At 39.2% G+C, this 18,990-nt stretch overlaps 1 protein-coding gene and 1 long non-coding RNA gene across 2 annotated transcripts; both read left to right on the top strand.

Annotated features, from left to right (window-relative positions):
• The first annotated feature begins 2,479 nt into the window (after nt 1-2,479).
• On the top strand, nt 2,480-8,572 carry LOC311096216. The gene is made up of 3 exons (XR_014608981.1): nt 2,480-4,191; nt 6,526-6,688; nt 8,525-8,572. It is a non-coding gene; the product is annotated as an uncharacterized lncRNA (long non-coding RNA).
• A 12-nt stretch (nt 8,573-8,584) lies between these two features.
• LOC311096214 (uncharacterized protein) lies at nt 8,585-15,400 on the top strand. The gene is made up of 8 exons (XM_084135239.1): nt 8,585-8,717; nt 8,821-8,889; nt 9,069-9,170; nt 10,835-10,960; nt 11,834-11,866; nt 12,008-13,964; nt 14,093-14,224; nt 14,420-15,400. Exons 1-8 carry the CDS (start codon nt 8,598-8,600, stop codon nt 14,638-14,640), a joined length of 2,760 nt encoding a protein of 919 aa, XP_083991365.1. The 5' UTR covers nt 8,585-8,597; the 3' UTR covers nt 14,641-15,400.
• The last annotated feature ends 3,590 nt before the right edge of the window (nt 15,401-18,990 follow it).

Here is an 18,990-nt window from a genome sequence, read left to right as displayed (position 1 = left end):
TATATTATATTATATTATATTATATTATATAGAGGAGAGCAGTTACTGCAAACATTCTCATATTATATTATATTATATTATATTATATTATATTATATTATATTATATTATATAGAGGAGAGCAATTACTGCAAACATTCTCTTTATATTAACGTATATTATATTATATTATATAGAGGAGATCAGCTACAGCAAACATTCTCTTTATATTGTATTATATTATATTATATTATATTATATTATTATATTATATAGAGGAGATCAGTTACTGCAAACATTCTCTTTATATTATATTATATAAAGAAGAGCAGTTACAGCAACAATTCTGATACTATATTATTATATTAATTATATTACAGTTTTTCTCAGTTGCTTTGGTGCATTTCTCAGATCACAACTAAAATTCTTACTTGTTCAATCTCCACATTATCTACTTGTGCACCTCATAAAAGCAATTTCTCATTCTTTTGAACAAATTGCAGTACATTCATGCAGTTGATTATGTGCAAATGTATGCTGTTTCTTACATTATTAATTGCTTATGTCATGTTTATAAAAATGTATTATACTGGTTCTCTGTTGAATAGTCTTACCCCACAAAACATATAGGCATTAGTTCCATAAGTCATTAAATGCAGAATTGGTTGAACTAGTTGTCATAAACTGTCAAACATATTTTCTATACAATTCTATTAGACTTTTTTTGTCCTGAATTGTTGAATTGCAGAGGTGAGTTCTGAATTTCACTAATGAAGGGGAATGTAAAGCATTAGATCAATCAATGATCAACCAGTTCTCTATAATAGCTCAGAGTGCATCTCATGAAGCTTCATCTGGGATGCATACAGAGCACAACACGTTACACACTCTGAGAGAGGAAGAACAACAGGGTGAACAGCCGAGAAGAAGAAGAGGAGCAAGGATGTGTGGTGGAAGGGTAAGGAGGTAAAACAGAGGAACAGGCTAAGATTGTGTGTTTCAGAAGAAATAAGTGCCATTATTGTAGATCATGTTCTCATTCATGACCTTATGGCCGAGGCTGGTTGAAGGGTGCAGCCGAATGTTGGGAGAACAACCGTGTGTCTTCAATCATTCAAGCGTTTGTAGACAGAAGTAATCAGACAGTGTTCACTTTACTGCACTGTACTGTTCACCATAAACTGTAGACTTACTGTAATGCTATAGGCTATTACAGAAGTCTACTTGCATTATACATTATACAGTAAATATACTTGATAGAGACACGTACATACAGTATATGTGTGATAGTCTTGTTTTTTATATCACAATGCCACTGTACTGTAATCTTTTGTCAGACCAACAGTAAAAGTGCATATGTGAATCCTGTCCAGTCTCCTCTAGAGTAATGCGTATATGTGTGCTGTTTAAATTTATATGTCATTCAGATACAGTGCAGTATTTTGTATTTTCAATCATTGTCATCAAAATCGTAGCCATAGTTTACATCTGAAACTAAGCATTTTGACATTCTTGTTTGTGAACAATGACACAAGGATATGTTCTTTGATATTGTACTAAGGATTTTGAGGAAGTTACAGGAGTTTGATGGTAGGCTAATCTATTGTGTTCTGCTGTTTGTACGAAATGCACTTAGGTACTGGTGTGCAAATCTTAAGGATGATTCAATAAATGTACTAAAGTGACTGATAATAACTGTTAATAGAGCAGTTACAGCAAACATTATGTAACTGCTGTCTCTCTCTCTCTCTCTCTCTCTCTCTCTATATATATATATATATAGAGAGAGAGAGAAAGAGAGAGAGAGAGAGAGAGAGAAAGAGAGAGAGAGAGAGAGAGAGAGAGAGATAGAGACAGCAGTTACATATAGTCATAATACAAAAGAAAAAAAGTGTTTAAAAGAATCATGAATCAAGCTGACACGTTTAAATGTTTGTTTACAGATGTATTTTGTTCTTACTTTGATTTTAAAAGCCATTGGATCTACACTAACCCTAACCCTAACCCTAACCCTAGCTCTGTCTCTGCCTGTCAGTCTGACTGAGATCTGCTCATACTGTGATCAGCCGCCCTTCCCCCACAGCACTGACTCTGATCGCGCGCGCGCCCTTCCCCCACAGCACTGAGACTGATCGCGTGCGCGCCCTTCCCCCACAGCACTGAGACTGATCGCGTGCGCGCCCTTCACCCACAGCACTGAGACTGATCGCGTGCGCGCCCTTCCCCCACAGCACTGAGACTGACTGCAGAGTGAAAGAGATGAGATGAATGAACTAACAGACTGACCAGTGACAGAGAGATAGGTAATCAGCAGTGCTGCTCAAAAGATGACAATCTGTTGTGGCTATGCGTTTTTAAAGCACTTTTACATTGTCTAACAGCTTCTCCGCCCTTTAATGTAAATACCATTCATTTATTAAATACATAAAAAGATAATGCTGTTAGATTACACGTTAAAGTTTAATTTTGAGCCTCGAAATAATCCACACTCCTTCCCCCTTCTTAACTCAAATAAATTCTGAAGTAGTTGTGGGACACTGATGAAATGACAACAACACAGACAAGTGCAGAACTGGAGATATACCAGCTCATATCAGCCCTGCTGTATATTTGCAGACATCAATTTACTATTTTGATTAATGATATTAGTAGAAAATAATATGCCTGTTCAAGAGATCTAGTTTGCTCATTTAGGCATTTTTTGCTCTTTTAAACCTGTGCTTGTACGCACATGCGCAGTGGTTCCTAGTTCGAGGCGGGTGGATTCGTTTAAAAGTGATCATGTGCTCTGTCCACTAGAAAAGACCGGAAAAGACACTCTGGAAAGACTCACTTCACCACAGGTTTTTTTTTTTTTTTTTTTTTTTTAGTTTGAAGAAAGAGTACTGTGATTAAAACTGTGGAAAAAAGATTATTGCCATCAGATAATTTTCTATTAGGTTAAATAAATGTAGTCACAATTTCAACGTGAAATCCAAATACGTAATTACGTCATTTACGCAAGTCTGCGACCGTGGATGTGTTTTCCCGGGAAATGCAGACACGTGACAATGGGACGCGAAACAGACGACGACAACACCCACCACGCACGCATTAAAGGCTAAAGGTGAGATCTAGACTTGTCCTCAAAATGCATGATAACTAAATACATTGTGAAATATGAAAGTTAGTAAGATGTGTTTATTTTAGTTGTTTAATTATTTTTTCCTTAGGGTTTTATTTACTTCTCGACTGTATTTGAGTTTGCTTCTAATATGATGATTTGCTGCAATAAAGAAAAAGTTTATTGCCAACTTGTAGGCAATGGCCAGTAAATAGAATTTTGTTATTTTTTATATAATAGTACTTTAGATTCTGCAAATTAATCTAAACAACTGAGTCAGTGATAGTCTACTAGCCTATATCATTGTTGTTTTTTTTTTATCAAAAGTGTTGTCAACTATCAACAGTAATTTGTATAAATAATGAAATAATGAATTCAATTTTTTTATATCATTATTATTTGATAATTTTTATTTTATATAATATTTTTTATTACATTATATGCCTGTTCTTATTATTATTTATCTTTATAGAGCTTTTTTGCCCAATGCCAGTACATAGACACTTTATAGTATTTTTATTGTGTGTGTCAAATCCAAAGCAGACCAAAAGCACATTAAAAATAGCCCCTATGAATCTAGCTGGTTACTGACTGAAAATCTCCCATACGCTCTTAAATCAAATATGAATATACAGTAGATTGATGTCAATTGTGGTCACAAGGCACACAAGAACTAATGGTTTTTGGCATCATTGACATTGCCTTTTTTATCTAAATGCCTGTTGTTGACTGGTCACATGTGCTGTCATTGAATAGAGCTCTGTTGATATAATATAAAGATATACTTTAGTGTTTAACAGAAAAAAACACAACACAGGTTTGGAACAACATGAGGTTCAATTGAAACAACAATTAATATAATTGTATGTTAATTATGTATGTTTTTGGGTGAACAATTCCAGTAAGATCAACAAGATTTTTTTAAATATGCTTATTTATTTCATTCACCTTATATTTATTTTATTTATTTTTTTCAGTCATTTCAAGAAAGAAATTCAGCATGCTGGGAAATAAAAGGCGTAAAAAACCTCTGCAGGACGCTGAGCATCACATTACCTGTGAAACCGACAAGCCTGGGCTTCGAGAGCAGTTCATCAGCAAATATAAAGGCAAGTATAAATTACTAAGCAGTTTAGTAATAACGTTAATCTACAAAACTGAGAATTTAATGTGAGGTGAGTCATATGGTTGTTAGGCCAACTAATATCCATGTTTCACAAGTTAAACAAAACCAGTTACATTTTTGCATTTCTGGTTCCATCAACCCAAAGTCAATGTTTATTTGCACATTCTGAACCCAGTTATGCATAATAAGCCGACAGTGCATGTGGTCATGTAAACGCAGACTAAGGTCACCATAAACAGCATAAGCATAAACCAATCGACACAGATAGATTTTTGCCCCTTATTTGCAGATTTGCCCGGCATGTAAACACATTAACCTCTGTGTTCTGTGGCTTATTGAAGGGAGCATGTGTGATGTGTGACAGGAAAGTGTCCTTATTTTGGATTAAAGCACATCCAGACAGAGCGAGTGTTTTCTTGACCCAAGAACCTCTTAAAAGTATTCTCATCTCGTTCAGAAGTGGTACAGTCAAAATCCTGCACCCGATACTGCATGAGAGGAGAATATGAGTCTGGAAGTTTTCCTCTGAAATTCTGGAATACTCTTGGGCTTTATTTAACATCACAACTGACATGACATATGAAATACACAGTCAGATAAGCGAATGGTTAGGTTTTGACGTCATTAACCTGATTTACTTATAAAGTAGTGGTTTACGTGGTTATTGGTTTGCATGTAAACCAGGATAATGGATTATTTCAAGAAGGTGATTTTATTTTGTTATCAGCGTATTGGTGTGCATGTAAACATGATCAATGGGTTTTGGTTAAATTCCTGAAATAAGATCCATGGTTAGCACAAGATCAAGATATTTTCACGCTTTACTCTACAACATAAAATAGTAATACTCTCTTTAGTGTTTTTTTAAAAGCCTTTACTTGTCTGGTAAAAGGCAGTTGTTAAAGGAGAAATCTGGTCAATTTTAACATTGAGCTCATTTTTTTTGTAAATTTGGAGTGCTGTCAGTACAGAGAACAACGTCAAAAATCGGTGTTGCCTACACCGTGTTATCCTCTTTTTAAAATGTGCACCCTGTTGACTTCAATGGGGCAAGTTTTAAACCTGCTTTTAGACTTTTCATTACAATGGGACAGCCAATGTGAGTGATTCCTTCTGAGTGAACACGGGTGAACATCCTGTTTTCATCCTGTTTTCGGTCGAAGTCCATAGTAGTCGATTGTCGAGTTCACACGCGTGATCATAGGTACTAAACCTATGCGCGTGAACTCGACAATCGACTATTGTGGACTTCGACCGAAAACAGGATGTAAATACAGGTATGTGCGCTGGCTGAAATAACATCATTTTTATTCATATCTTTCACATCTACTGCAGTCAGATTCACCCGTGTTCACTCAGAAGGAATCACTCACATTGGCTGTGCACTTGTAATGACACATCAAGGATGTTAAGAGGCTAAAAGCAGGTTTAAAACTTGCCCCATTGAAGTCAACAGGGTGCACATTTTAAAAAGAGGATAACACGGTGTAGGCAACACCGATTTTTATCGTTGTTCTCTGTACTGACAGCACTCCAAATTTACAAAAAATGAGCTCAATGTTAAAATTGACCGGAGTGTTCTCCTTTAACAAGTGTCTAAATGGGAGACAGGGGTTGTCTGGGACATTAAACATCATCAGCCGAACAGATTAACTCATCTGGTCACATTCACAGCCTCGTTGTGTTTATAACTGCAATCTTGCAAACTATTCTAGATCGATGGATGTATATATCACACAATCAGTCAAACATGCATTATAATTATGCAGAAACATTATAAATATTACACAGGGAGATGGATTTTAAAGCTTTAGAGTTCCTGGAGGCACATTTATCAACAACAAAAAAAACTCTATACTTTTATCTAAACTATAGAAGCCAAATAAAACATCCATATACCACAAAGAAAAACTATCCGAAAGTGGTGCAAATAATAAACAAACAGAATTGTCTTTTAAAATAATGCAACACAGTTGTTGAAGCTTCATCGTAAGGAAGTTGAAGTTGTGCAACTGTGGTGTATTTTATAGATTAACTTTAGCTTATTTTCTGCAAATCCCATTGGGTTTTTGTGGAGGAAACCAGGGGATGTTCAACTACTACCGGGTTGGCCTGCAAAAATAGGTTTGTGTAAGAAAATGTATGTAATTTTAACTGTATAATTTCATGCTTTGAGATTAGCCTGACTATTGACTACTTTCCTTTAGTAATTTCCCTTTTACATCATATAATGTACATCAAATGGTAGAGAACTTTTAGTAATAATTAAAATAAAATTTGACATTAAAGAAACTGCAGCTAATGTATTTCTCTTTAGGGCGTGGAGTTTTCACCACTGGAGCTTTCTTCAGAGGTGATTTTGTTCTTGAATACAGAGGTGAACTTCTGAGTTCACAGGAGAGTCTTGACCGAACTGAACACTACACTGAAGCTGAGAACACGTTCCTGTTTGATTTTCAGTGGCATGGCAAAAATTGGTGGTGAGTACTAGGGGTGGGCGATATAGCCTCAAAATTATATCACGATATTTCAAGAATATTTGCGATAATGATATTTATGACGATATAGAAAAAAAAAATTGACAATGTTTTTTATTACATTTATCTCACCTAAATGTTTGCTCACTCATTGTGTTTTTACAATTGGGTAATTTTGTTTTTTAGAGTTTACACAACACAAGGAAGCTTGATTTCAATCTTTGAATTAAATTGAAAAAAGTAGCAAAAAATATATACAAAATAATAAAGATACAAATAAAGAGAAACGTTTTTGGGTAGGTCAAACACTAGTATTCAGAAATGCTACAGAAACTGAACAAGGTAATCAAATGTAAAATAACACTAGTCCTGAGTCCTGACTAAATTAAATACATAGGCTATTAATTCTGATTCCTTACAATGAAAGCTATCTTTTGTTGTTTTAACGACAACATTAATGACAGACATATAGTTGCTGTCACTTTTAGAGCTAGTGGCCGGATCCATTACTGTTTTCATTATACTGTCTGTCACACTTTCACACGTGTTTTATGCTTATTTCAGACATACCTGACTGTTTCTGAATATACTAACCATGACCGGAATTTTTACACAATTTTGCGTGTTTTTCCCCCCGTTAAAGAGATATAATCCGCGAAAATGGACTTTTGTTACTCGCAAGTTGTTTGTGAGACGGCTTTACTGTATGTATGCACGCAGAGTAAACAGAGCACGCGAGAGTATTGAATAGTTTAAATTCGCAAATGTTTAAACTGATAAGACTTAAAAAGAAGTGAAAATTATAAACTTCAGTTATGATGCAAGTGACAAAAGACAATTCCGTCATGTCCTGACTGCTAAACACAAGAGTGTGGTATCGACGCTTGACTTGTGCAACCCATTTTGAGAGCCACCGCTGAACACTCACGTGGTTGGTAAAATTGCGTCTTGGAGAAAGTTGTAAAATTATTGATTTGATCGTCATTGGAGGCTGACTTGCTGCTCTCACGCTCAGACAGGTGTTGTTGTTGTGCGTGCTAGGGAACGTAATGTGCAGACATGCTTGACCAGTCTGTTGGCTTGACCAACTGTAAAATACTTAGGATGTGTTCATGCCTGTAGTTCTGTTCGTTTGGTCTGGGTCCGCTTAGTGTTCAGATTGGCATTTCTATCGTCAAACCTGTTATGCTTGACCAGTCTGTCCTTTTTAGAGTCACATCTTCCTGTTTTTGGTTCGTTTACATGTCTCTGGATCCATGTTACATTCATTTTTTATTCGAACCGCACCAGAGTTCGTTTGGAAGCCAACTGAGACCTATTTTTTCAGCATCTGGATCTGCTTGTTTGGTGGCACCAGGTTTCAGATGGCAGCGTTCACACTTATTCAAATTAACCACACTAACAGTCTAAACAAACATGCCAGGTGTGAACACACCCTAATAATTAAAATTCACCATGAACTGACATTAAGAGTACTGAGTGCAGTTTCCTTGAGTCATCTATATTTGTTTTCCCTGTATTCCCTAAAGAGAACAAAATGGTTAATTTTAGATGCCTTTATCTGAGAGCTGAGAGGATGTTGCAGTGCACCATCATATAGATCAGTGGTTCTCAGACCCTCCTCTCTGCAGATTCTGTATGTCTCCTTCACCTGACACACTCAGATGAGTTCATAGAGCCGTGTTCTGATGATGAACTCCTCATCTGAATCAGGTGGATTAAAACACCAGACATACAGCATTATGCAGAGTGGTGGGTTCCCAGGACTGGGGTTCAGAACGACTTATAATAACTGTACATGTCTAGCTAGTATTGAGTGGTAATTTTATGTCTTTATAGCATGGATGCATCTAAAGAAGACTCGTCCTTGGGAAGACTTGTAAATGATGAGACCAGAAATCCTACTTGCAAAATGAGAACCGTTGAAGTGAGCAGAAAACCTCACCTGTGTCTCTTTGCTGTACGAGACATTCTACCAGGGGAGGAAATCACTTACAATTATGGCGACTCAGATTGGCCATGGCGAGTCAAGGTACTATCAAGAAAATGCTAAAGAGATTAATCAGTAATTCATGGTAATCTTTAACTCTCATTCTGATTAGTTACCATGTGATTGTGGTCTCATTTTTCTCAAGCCTTTAAATCAAGCATCAGCAGAATCCACTGATAAAAAGCCAGCCAGCAGTTTGGGTCCGCAGAAATCGGTAAGTCCACTTTAAAACATCTGTATCATTATATTATTGACTCTTTCAGCGTAGAGATGTGTGTGATAGAAATGATAGATAAAGTGTAGGACAGCTAGAGGAATGAACGTGAACAAGTTTTTCTGTACTTTACAAATATTCAGTTTTTGATATTCACTGGTTTCTTTTCTGACATCCAGCCCCATTGTGCAGCTTCTGTTTCTTCTCCTGAATTGGACAAGGTGAACAGCAATGGTCCATATAAGCAGTCAGGCAAAGCAAGAACATCAAGGAATAAAACGGTAACCATCTCATACATGCAGCAACTATCTACTGATGTTTACTGCCAGCTAGTCAAAAGTGCAGTGAGTGATTTCTGAGAAACACTGTTGATATTTGAAATCGACACCCAAACAGACACACCCCTCCCTTCATTGCTCCGCCCAACTTAATAATGAACACGCAACACAGGCAACCACTAACAGCTGGCGCTCAGGTGTTCAAGTCGAAAAGATCTTTATCACTGGCAAACCATAGGATGCTTTCAAAGGTTTGGTTTTAGTTGATTGTAGGTGCATATCCACTTCATCCAGCACACGTGTGTAATAGTAGTGGGAAGTTTGGATCATTTTACTCAGATCTTTAAATCTCGTTCATCAAAATGAACAAATCTTTTTTCGAGTCATTTCTAAAATGTTACAATTCCCCAAACACATCAAATATTGATCGCATTTAGAATAAGAAAAAAAATGCAATGCAAGAAAAAGGCCATATTATGATAAAAAAATTAATTAATTAATTAGGGTCTTCAGGCTATGCATTTACCTCACCTCCCGATCTAAGCCGTTCGATCATCCCGTGATCCTCATAAACTGAGCTTTGCAGTCTGTAGTACTGGATATAGTATTGATTAGTTCACGTTTCGAGTCTATCGACTTCGGGTTCAAGTCATTCGTGCATCACGTGACAGCCCCATATAGGCTGAGCTATGCAGTCGCTAACGGATACAGAATTGATTAGTTCATCTTTTGAGTTTTCGGGGACTTGAGAGGTGAACTAATCATTTATCTTTCCGGTACTGACAGCATAGCCTCTGTGGGACTGACGGGAAGAACGAAAGACTCGGACTCGAAGTCTCGAGAGATGAACTAATAATTTCTGTTTCCATTACAGAACCCATAGGATGTTGGGTATGTGCGGTCAGCACAAAATGGACGAATCACTCTCCGAGACAACTCGGTAGTCCCGAGTCATAATAAAGATTCGTTCAAAATGATACAAAATACATTTTTTGCCATTAGAAATGTACTTATGTACCCACACTTGTAAAATGTACCCACAATTAAAACAAACAAAGTAAAAATGACTTAGATGGTATGGAGTAAATGTAGCGCCTTACTACCAACCTCTGCTAGTTAAATCATCCAAGATGATTTAACCTCACGTCATCCAAGATGTTCATGAAGACACTATATGGAGAAACATCCTGGAATGTTTTCCTCAAAAACCTTAATTTCTCTTCCACTGAAGAAAGAAAGGCATGAACATTTTGGATGGTGTGATGGCGGGTAAATTATCAGGAAATTTTAATTCTGAAGTGAACTAATCCTTTTAAGTAGTTATTGGTTCAGAGTTTTAATGTCTGAACCAATGTAACTATTAATGTGATTATTGTCACAATTTGTATGTAAAGTTTGTATAAATGTTTGTTTAGAGTTTTTTATTTTATTAATGATCTTTGCTTTGAAATGTGCAAAACATGTTTCTTTATTTTTTGTTCACTCCTACAGTGTGTTTGTTCTTGTCTGAAATGGGTGTTTTTACAACAGTGTTGTCAAATATCTATTCCGAAGCTGTGGGGGGAGCTCTAGAGAGAAACCTGCGAGCAAAAAGCGAGAATACAGCGAAGAAATTCCGAAACTACTGAGCCCTGCTTTAAGCTAAATACCTCTTTGTATATCTGCAGAAGCGGTTTCAATCAAGATTGGCAAAATTAAGACAACATCATGAAGATTGCTATGAACGTTTTAACAGAGCAGAAATTGAAAAGGAACACAAGATTGCTAAACAGCAATCACAAAAAGTTTGTTTGGTGAGTAATATGTGAACATCATCACACTATTCTGTGATCAACGCCTCAGTCCATTAACGGTTAATTATTTTATTATTAATGTAATTTTATTAATTAACAGTTTGTTTAGTCCTTTTGCTTTTAGACCTTATATTTTTATTCAAATTATATTTCAAGCTGTCACAGTCATCCTCAGTCGCATCCACATCTGATGGACCCTCTTCATCGGCACCCTGTGCTTTGTCCACCTCTATAATGGCCTCATCAACCTCATGCCCTCCTGCCCTGTCCTCATCACCGTCACCAGCTCATGCGCCACCCATGCCACCTTCATCCTCGCCTGGGCAGCCTTCATCATCCTCGCCTAGGCAGCCTTCATCATCCCCGCCTGGGCAGCCTTCATCATCCTCGCCTGGGCAGCCTTCATCATCCTCGCCTAGGCAGCCTTCATCATCCCCGCCTGGGCAGCCTTCATCATCCTCGCCTAGGCAGCCTTCATCATCCTCGCCTGGGCAGCCTTCATCATCCTCGCCTGGGCAACCTTCATCATTCTCGCCTGGGCAGCCTTCATCATCCTCGCCTGGGCAGCCTTCACCATCCTCGCCTAGGCAGCCTTCATCATCCTCGCCTGGGCAGCCTTCATCATCCTCATCCTCGCCTGGGCAGCCTTCATCATCCTCATCTTCTCCTGCTCCACCCTTATCTTCACCTTGTGCTGCATCAACACCTGTGGTTCACTCATCGCAGATGTCTGAGACACTCTCATTAAAGGAGGTGGGTAGATTAATTTGCTTAATTATTGGGATGGTCTGGCTGTATTGCACTGGTAGAACTAACAATAGATTATATGAAATTATATATTATTTATATTTGTTTGTATTTCTCCTCTTCCAGATATCCTCTTTAAGGCCATCAAGAAAAAGACAGGTATGTGACTTGCCATGTGATACTTTATATGCTCAATTCCTTTTGCATAATTATGACTTTGCTTACTAGTGTCCACAACGCGATGAAACGTAATGTTACAGGAACCACTGCCTTGAGTAAGTGTTATATTCTCTCATTCAGGATTCAGGAAGTGCCGTCTGGGACACAGACTACAGCGATGTCACAGACTACAGCGATGTTGACTACATACCAAAGATCAGCTCAGATGAATCGGATGGTAGTTCTTCTGGACATGACATGGTCAAAAGTGCTTTGATACATCCAACATCTCCCAACAAGGCAGGTAGTTCATCTGATCAATTAATGACTGTACCATCACCAAAAAAGATGAAATGCCAATCTAAAGAGACAAACACCTTGTCTGGTGATAAGACTTTTATTCAGTCAATGCCATCACCAAAGACGGAACTCCGCAAGGCGTACAACAAGAAGCAGTTTTGCCTTTATTGCTCTAAGCCATATTCAAAAATGGCAAGACACCTTGAATTTGTCCATCGCAACGAAGTGGGGGTTGTAAAGGCAATAGCATTTCCAAAACATTCCAAAGAAAGACGAGTACAGTTAAATCTCCTTAGAAAAAGGGGCAACTTTGCCCACAACACAGATGTGGTGAGACAAGGACATGGGGAGATGATTGCCTGCTACCGTCCAAAAAATAGACAAAGAGCCAAAGAATTTATTCACTGCATTTACTGCCAAGGGCTTTATAACAAGCGTAGCCTTTGGAAACATATAAAAAACTGTCCTCTGAAACCTAAAGATGATGATGCCCAGGGCAGGAAAAGAGTTCGATCTCTGTGTGCTCTAAACACACCAGTCGGCTTAGAAGTGAGCAAAGGTTTCAAGAAAATGCTGTCCTTTATGAACTATGATGAAGTTTCGCGAGTAGTTCATACTGACAGATGCATCATGCAGCTGGGGGAGCACATGTTCAACAGGATGGGGTCTGATGTGACCAAACATGACTACATCAGACAGAAGATGAGAGAAGTAGGCAGACTTCTTCTTGAAGCAAGGAAGATTACCCCACTGAGAACAATGGTAGACTTCATCATACCAACTAACTTCAAACATGTCATAGCAGCTGTTAAAGTTGTATCTGGCTACGATGAAGAGAAAAACTCCTACCGCATTCCTTCTTTAGCTCTCAAACTTGGGCATTCTTTAAACAAGATCTGTAGCATTGTTGAGAGCAATGCCATGATGTATGGAGATCATGATCGTGCTGAGTGTGCCCGAGACTTCAGGAAAATACACCATGCAAGGTGGAATGAGTACATTTCTGCTGGTGCTATAACTACATTGAAAGAAGCCAAGTGGAACACACCACAGATTATTCCTTTCACTCAGGATGTCAAAGTCCTGCACGCACATCTTGAAAAGAAACACAATGGGCTCCTAAATAAGCTCAGATCTTGCCCTTCTGCTGACAGCTACGCTGCTCTTGCTAAGGTCACGCTGTCCCAGGTCATCCTGTTCAACCGAAGGAGAGAAGGTGAGGTATCCCGGATGCTTTTGTCAGCTTTTAAAAGCAGGGATTCTTCTGAGCTTCACGAAGACATTGCCATCTGTCTGTCTGAGTTTGAGAGGAAGCTGTGTCTGCACTTCTCAAGAGTTGAGATCCGTGGTAAACGAGGGAGAAAGGTTCCTGTGCTCCTCAAGCCTTCAATGGTTTCTGCCATGGAGCTGCTTGTTGAAACGCGTGAGCTTTGTGGTGTTCCAGCAGAGAATCCCTTTATGTTTGCTAGATGTGGAGCAATGTCTGCCTACAGAGGAGGAGAGTGCATCAAAAAAGCTGCTTGCGAATGTGGCATAAAGAACCCCGAAGCACTGTCATCAACTAGGCTCAGGAAACACATAGCAACCATGTCTAAAATTCTTAACCTTAATGAGAATGAAGCAGACCAACTGGCTGATTTCCTTGGTCACGATATCAGAATCCACAGACAGTATTACCGGTTACCAGAGGGAACACTGCAGCTGGCAAAAATGAGTAAAGTCCTAATGGCCATGGAGAAAGGAACACTGTCTGACTACAAAGGAAAGAAACTTGATGACATTGAAATCGACCCAAATGGTATGAGTATACTTAGACTGTCTGTGTGTATCTGTTCTTTACATATTTGCAAAACAATGTATATAATCATGTCACAGATGGAAAGTATAAGCAATAAAATGTTAATTTTTTGTCAATGAATTACTTAGAGCAACTTGAGGCCCAAGGTGATTCCATGTCAAGTGATGAGGAGGATTACAGTGACCTATCTCAGACAACAGCACCAGCAGAGACTGATCAACTTGTTCAATCTGATCAATCTGTTTCACAGGAGGATCAAGGTAAGAAAAATCTCTAAACTACACAAACAACAATAATCAAATAAACATGAATTGGCTCCATGCGGCAATATCCGGCCAAATTTTAAAAAAAATATACACATTAGGACACATTAGTCTTGATTTGGTCTTTACTCACCAATTTAGTTGTAATGAGAATGTGTAATGAGTATTTACTTGTTTTTAACTATTTCATAGGTTCTTCAAACGCTCCAAAAAAGAAATGGGAGGACAGTGAGGTAAAAGCAGTAGAGAGACACATGATGAAGTTCATCAAGACATGCAAAGTTCCTGGTAAGCGAGACTGTGAAAGATGCATTCACGCAGAGCCAGAAGCTTTGAAGCTGCGAACATGGACTGGTGTGAAAAATTATGTGCGGAACAGGATCACGACTCTTAAAAGAAAGGGTGGTTTGTAGGGAGGCACAAACACTTTAACACATTGCACATTATGCTCTTTTTGTAAGAAATAGATCTAAATGAAAAGAAATGAGGATGAAGGTGAAGAAATATTTTGAGGATGGAATGAAACAGAATATAAAGTGAAAAGTTAGAGTATAAGAAGGCTAATGAAGAAGTAGAGGATAGTAAAAGTCAATTTTCATTATTCAGTTTTCTTTGTTCAGTTGCAATGAAGTTGGATGGAATGTCATGTTAAACTTTTTGATATTTCTGTCATAGAGGGAGGAGAGAATGTTAAGAGGATAAAAAGGGAAGAGTGAATAGGTGTGTTGGACATGGGCTGTGGCTGGATGTAACCGATCGGTGAGAGTTGCAGTGTGCAGGCGGGAGGAGCTGAAAACAGACACGTGAGGCGGACACTTTCTGCTTCCCGTAGTGACGCAAAGCCAGAAGCTTTGAAGCAGCGAACATGGACTGGTGTGAGAAATTATGTGCGGAACAGGATCACGACTCTTAAAGAAAGGGTGGTTTGTAGGGAGGCACAAACACTTTAACACTTTGGAGCTAAATAAAAAGAAATAAGGATAAAGGTGTAGAAATTAAAATTGAGAGACGCTCACGCTGTGTTTGCATACTTTACCACAGCTGAAGTGAAATAAATGCATTATTTGCCAAATACACAGATATTTCAGAGACATTTTCATGCAATACATGTACTGCTTAATACAGCGTCTGTTTGTGCAAGAATAAAGTTCAACAAAAGCCTAAATACCGATGAAGTGGGGACTACATTGTATCTGTTTTATTTGGATAAACATGACAATATAACAGCGTGACTACATGAAAGGGGATTTCACTGTTATAAAAAACAGATTTGTGATCATTAGTGGATCTAAAGGTGTGAGAATTAACACGTAATCGTTGTGTTGCAGTGGATTCGGCCAATCGTGGATCGGTTGTGTCGTCATCAGAGCTTGTGAGTCGCTCTGGAGAAGCTGTGCTGGCTGAGTCCTCCTGCTCTCCAATCGCTCTCGCTGTACTCACAGTCACGGGGCTTCGCTGTCTGAAGTCGGACACAAGTTCTAACCGGCATGCACTGCTCAAGTCAGCCGCTGATCGGTCTGTGCAGCGCTGCATGAAGTCCAACAAGCCTAATGTAAATGGGATGAAAAGAGGGAGGAGAGAATGTAAAGAGGGAGGAAAGAATGTAAAGGATGTAAAGAGGGAGGAGAGAATGTAAAGGGATGAAAAGAGGGAGGAGAGAATGTAAAGGGATGAAAAGAGGGAGGAGAGAATGTAAAGAGGGAGGAGAGAATGTAAAGGGGATGAAAAGAGGGAGGAGAGAATGTAAAGGGGATGAAAAGAGGGAGGAGAGGATGTAAAAGGATGAAAAGAGGGAGGAGAGAATGTAAAGGGATGAAAAGAGGAAGGAGAGAATAAAGGAATTTAAAGAGGGAGGAGAGAATGTAAAGGGGATGAAAAGAGGGTGGAGAAAATGTAAAGAGGGATGTAAAGAGGGAGGAGAGAATGTAAAGGGGATGAAAAGAGGGTGGAGAAAATGTAAAGAGGGATGTAAAGAGGGAGGAGAGAATGTAAAGGGATGAAAAGAGGGAGGAGAGAATGTAAAGGAATTTAAAGAGCAAGGAGAGAATGTAAAGGGGATGAAAAGAGGGAGGAGAAAATGTAAAGAGGGAGGAGAAAATGTAAAGAGGGAGGAGAGAATGTAAAGGGGATGTAAAGAGGGAGGAGAGAATGTAAAGGAATTTAAAGAGGGAGGAGAGAATGTAAAGGGATGAAAAGAGGGAGGAGAGAATGTAAAGAGGGAGGAGAAAATGTAAAGAGGGAGGAGAGAATGTAAAGGGGATGTAAAGAGGGAGGAGAGAATGTAAAGGGGATGAAAAGAGGGAGGAGAGAATGTAAAGGGGATGAAAAGAGGGAGGAGAGAATGTAAAGGGGATGAAAAGAGGGAGGAGAGAATGTAAAGGGGATGAAAAGAGGGAGGAGAAAATGTAAAGGGGATGAAAAGAGGGAGGAGAAAATGTAAAGAGGGAGGAGAAAATGTAAAGAGGGAGGAGAGAATGTAAAGGGGATGTAAAGAGGGAGGAGAGAATGTAAAGAGGGAGGAGAGAATGTAATGGAATTTAAAGAGGGAGGAGAGAATGTAAAGGGGATGAAAAGAGGGAGGAGAGAATGTAAAGGAATTTAAAGAGGGAGGAGAGAATGTAAAGGGATGTAAAGAGGGAGGAGCGAATGTAAAGAGGGAGGAGAGAATGTAAAGGAATGTAAAGAGGGAGGAGAGAATGTAAAGAGGGATGAAAAGAGGGAGGAGAGCATTAGGCTTGTTGGACTTCATGCAGCGCTGCACAGACCGATCAGCGGCTGACTTGAGCAGTGCATGCCGGTTAGAACTTGTGTCCGACTTCAGACAGCGAAGCCCCGTGACTGTGAGTACAGCGAGAGCGATTGGAGAGCAGGAGGACTCAGGCAGCACAGCTTCTCCAGAGCGACTCACAAGCTCTGATGACGACACAACCGATCCACGATTGGCCGAATCCACTGCAACACAACGATTACGTGTTAATTCTCACACCTTTAGATCCACTAATGATCACAAATCTGTTTTTTATAACAGTGAAATCCCCTTTCATGTAGTCACGCTGTTATATTGTCATGTTTATCCAAATAAAACAGATACAATGTAGTCCCCACTTCATCGGTATTTAGGCTTTTGTTGAACTTTACTCTTGCACAAACAGACGCTGTATTAAGCAGTACATGTATTGCATGAAAATGTCTCTGAAATATCTGTGTATTTGGCAAATAATGCATTTATTTCACTTCAGCTGTGGTAAAGTATGCAAACACAGCGTGAGCGTCTCTACGGGCAGCAGAAAGTGTACGACTCGCGTCTCTGTTTTCGCCTGCACACTGCAACTCTCACAGATCAGTTACATCCAGCCACAGCCTGTGTCCAACACAGCTAATGTAAAGGGTGAAAAGAGGGAGTGAAAGTAAAGGGGATGAACAGAGGGAGGAGTGAAGGAGGGTGAAGTGGATGAAAAGAGGGAGGAGTGAAGGTAAAGAGGGAGGAGTGAAGGTAAAGAGGGAGGAGTGAAGGTAAAGAGGATGAAAAGAGGGAAGAGTGAAGGTAAAGAGGGAAGAGTGAAGGTAAAGAGGATGAAAAGAGGGAGGAGTGAACGTAAAGAGGGAGGATGTAAAGAGGGAGGAGTAAAGGTAAAGAAGGATGGAATAGAGGAAGTAGAGAGATTTTGAAGAAGGGTGGATGGATGAAGTATTGAGGATAGTTGGGCACTGAGAATCATTCCCACCTCCAAGTTAATTGATTTTTCTTTGTTGTTCTTTTATTTTTATTTTGAATCTTTTTGAATTTCTGTCATTAACTGAAATGTGTAATTTCAACACAATGTGTTCAAGGTGTTAATATTAAAGAGTCATTTAATAGGAGTGTGTGTCACTAGAGTCCCTAAAGAGTCATTTAATCGGAGTGTGTGTGTCACTCAAGTCCCCAAAGAGTCATTTAATCGGAGTGTGTGTGTCACTCAAGTCCCCAAAGAGTCATTTAATCGGAGTGTGTGTGTCACTAGAGTCCCCAAAGAGTCATTTAATCGGAGTGTGTGTGTCACTAGAGTCCCCAAAGAGTCATTTAATCAGAGTGTGTGTGTGTCACTAGAGTCCCCAAAGAGTCATTTAATCAGAGTGTGTGTCACTCAAGTCCCCAAAGAGTCATTTAATCAGAGTGTGTGTCACTCAAGTCCCCAAAGAGTCATTTAATCAGAGTGTGTCACTAGAGTCCCCAAAGAGTCATTTAATCGGAGTGTGTGTCACTCAAGTCCCCAAAGAGTCATTTAATCAGAGTGTGTGTCACTAGAGTCCCCAAAGAGTCATTTAATCGGAGTGTGTGTGTCACTCAAGTCCCCAAAGAGTCATTTAATCGGAGTGTGTGTCACTAGAGTCCCCAAAGAGTCATTTAATCAGAGTGTGTGTGTCACTAGAGTCCCCAAAGAGTCATTTAATCGGAGTGTGTGTCACTAGAGTCCCCAAAGAGTCATTTAATCAGAGTAGAGTCCCCAAAGAGTCATTTAATCGGAGTGTGTGTCACTAGAGTCCCCAAAGAGTCATTTAATCGGAGTGTGTGTCACTGGAGTCCCCAAAGAGTCATTTAATCGGAGTGTGTGTGTCACTGGAGTCCCCAAAGAGTCATTTAATCGGAGTGTGTGTGTCACTGGAGTCCCCAAAGAGTCATTTAATCGGAGTGTGTGTGTCACTGGAGTCCCCAAAGAGTCATTTAATCGGAGTGTGTGTGTCACTAGAGTCCCCAAAGAGTCATTTAATCAGAGTGTGTGTGT

The sequence above is a fragment of the Abramis brama genome, assembly GCF_963993115.1.
Source record: "Abramis brama genome assembly, chromosome: 14".
Taxonomy (NCBI): domain Eukaryota; kingdom Metazoa; phylum Chordata; class Actinopteri; order Cypriniformes; family Leuciscidae; genus Abramis; species Abramis brama.
The sequence above is the reverse complement of the archived record's forward strand: the minus strand, read 5'-3'. Positions and strand labels throughout refer to the sequence as shown.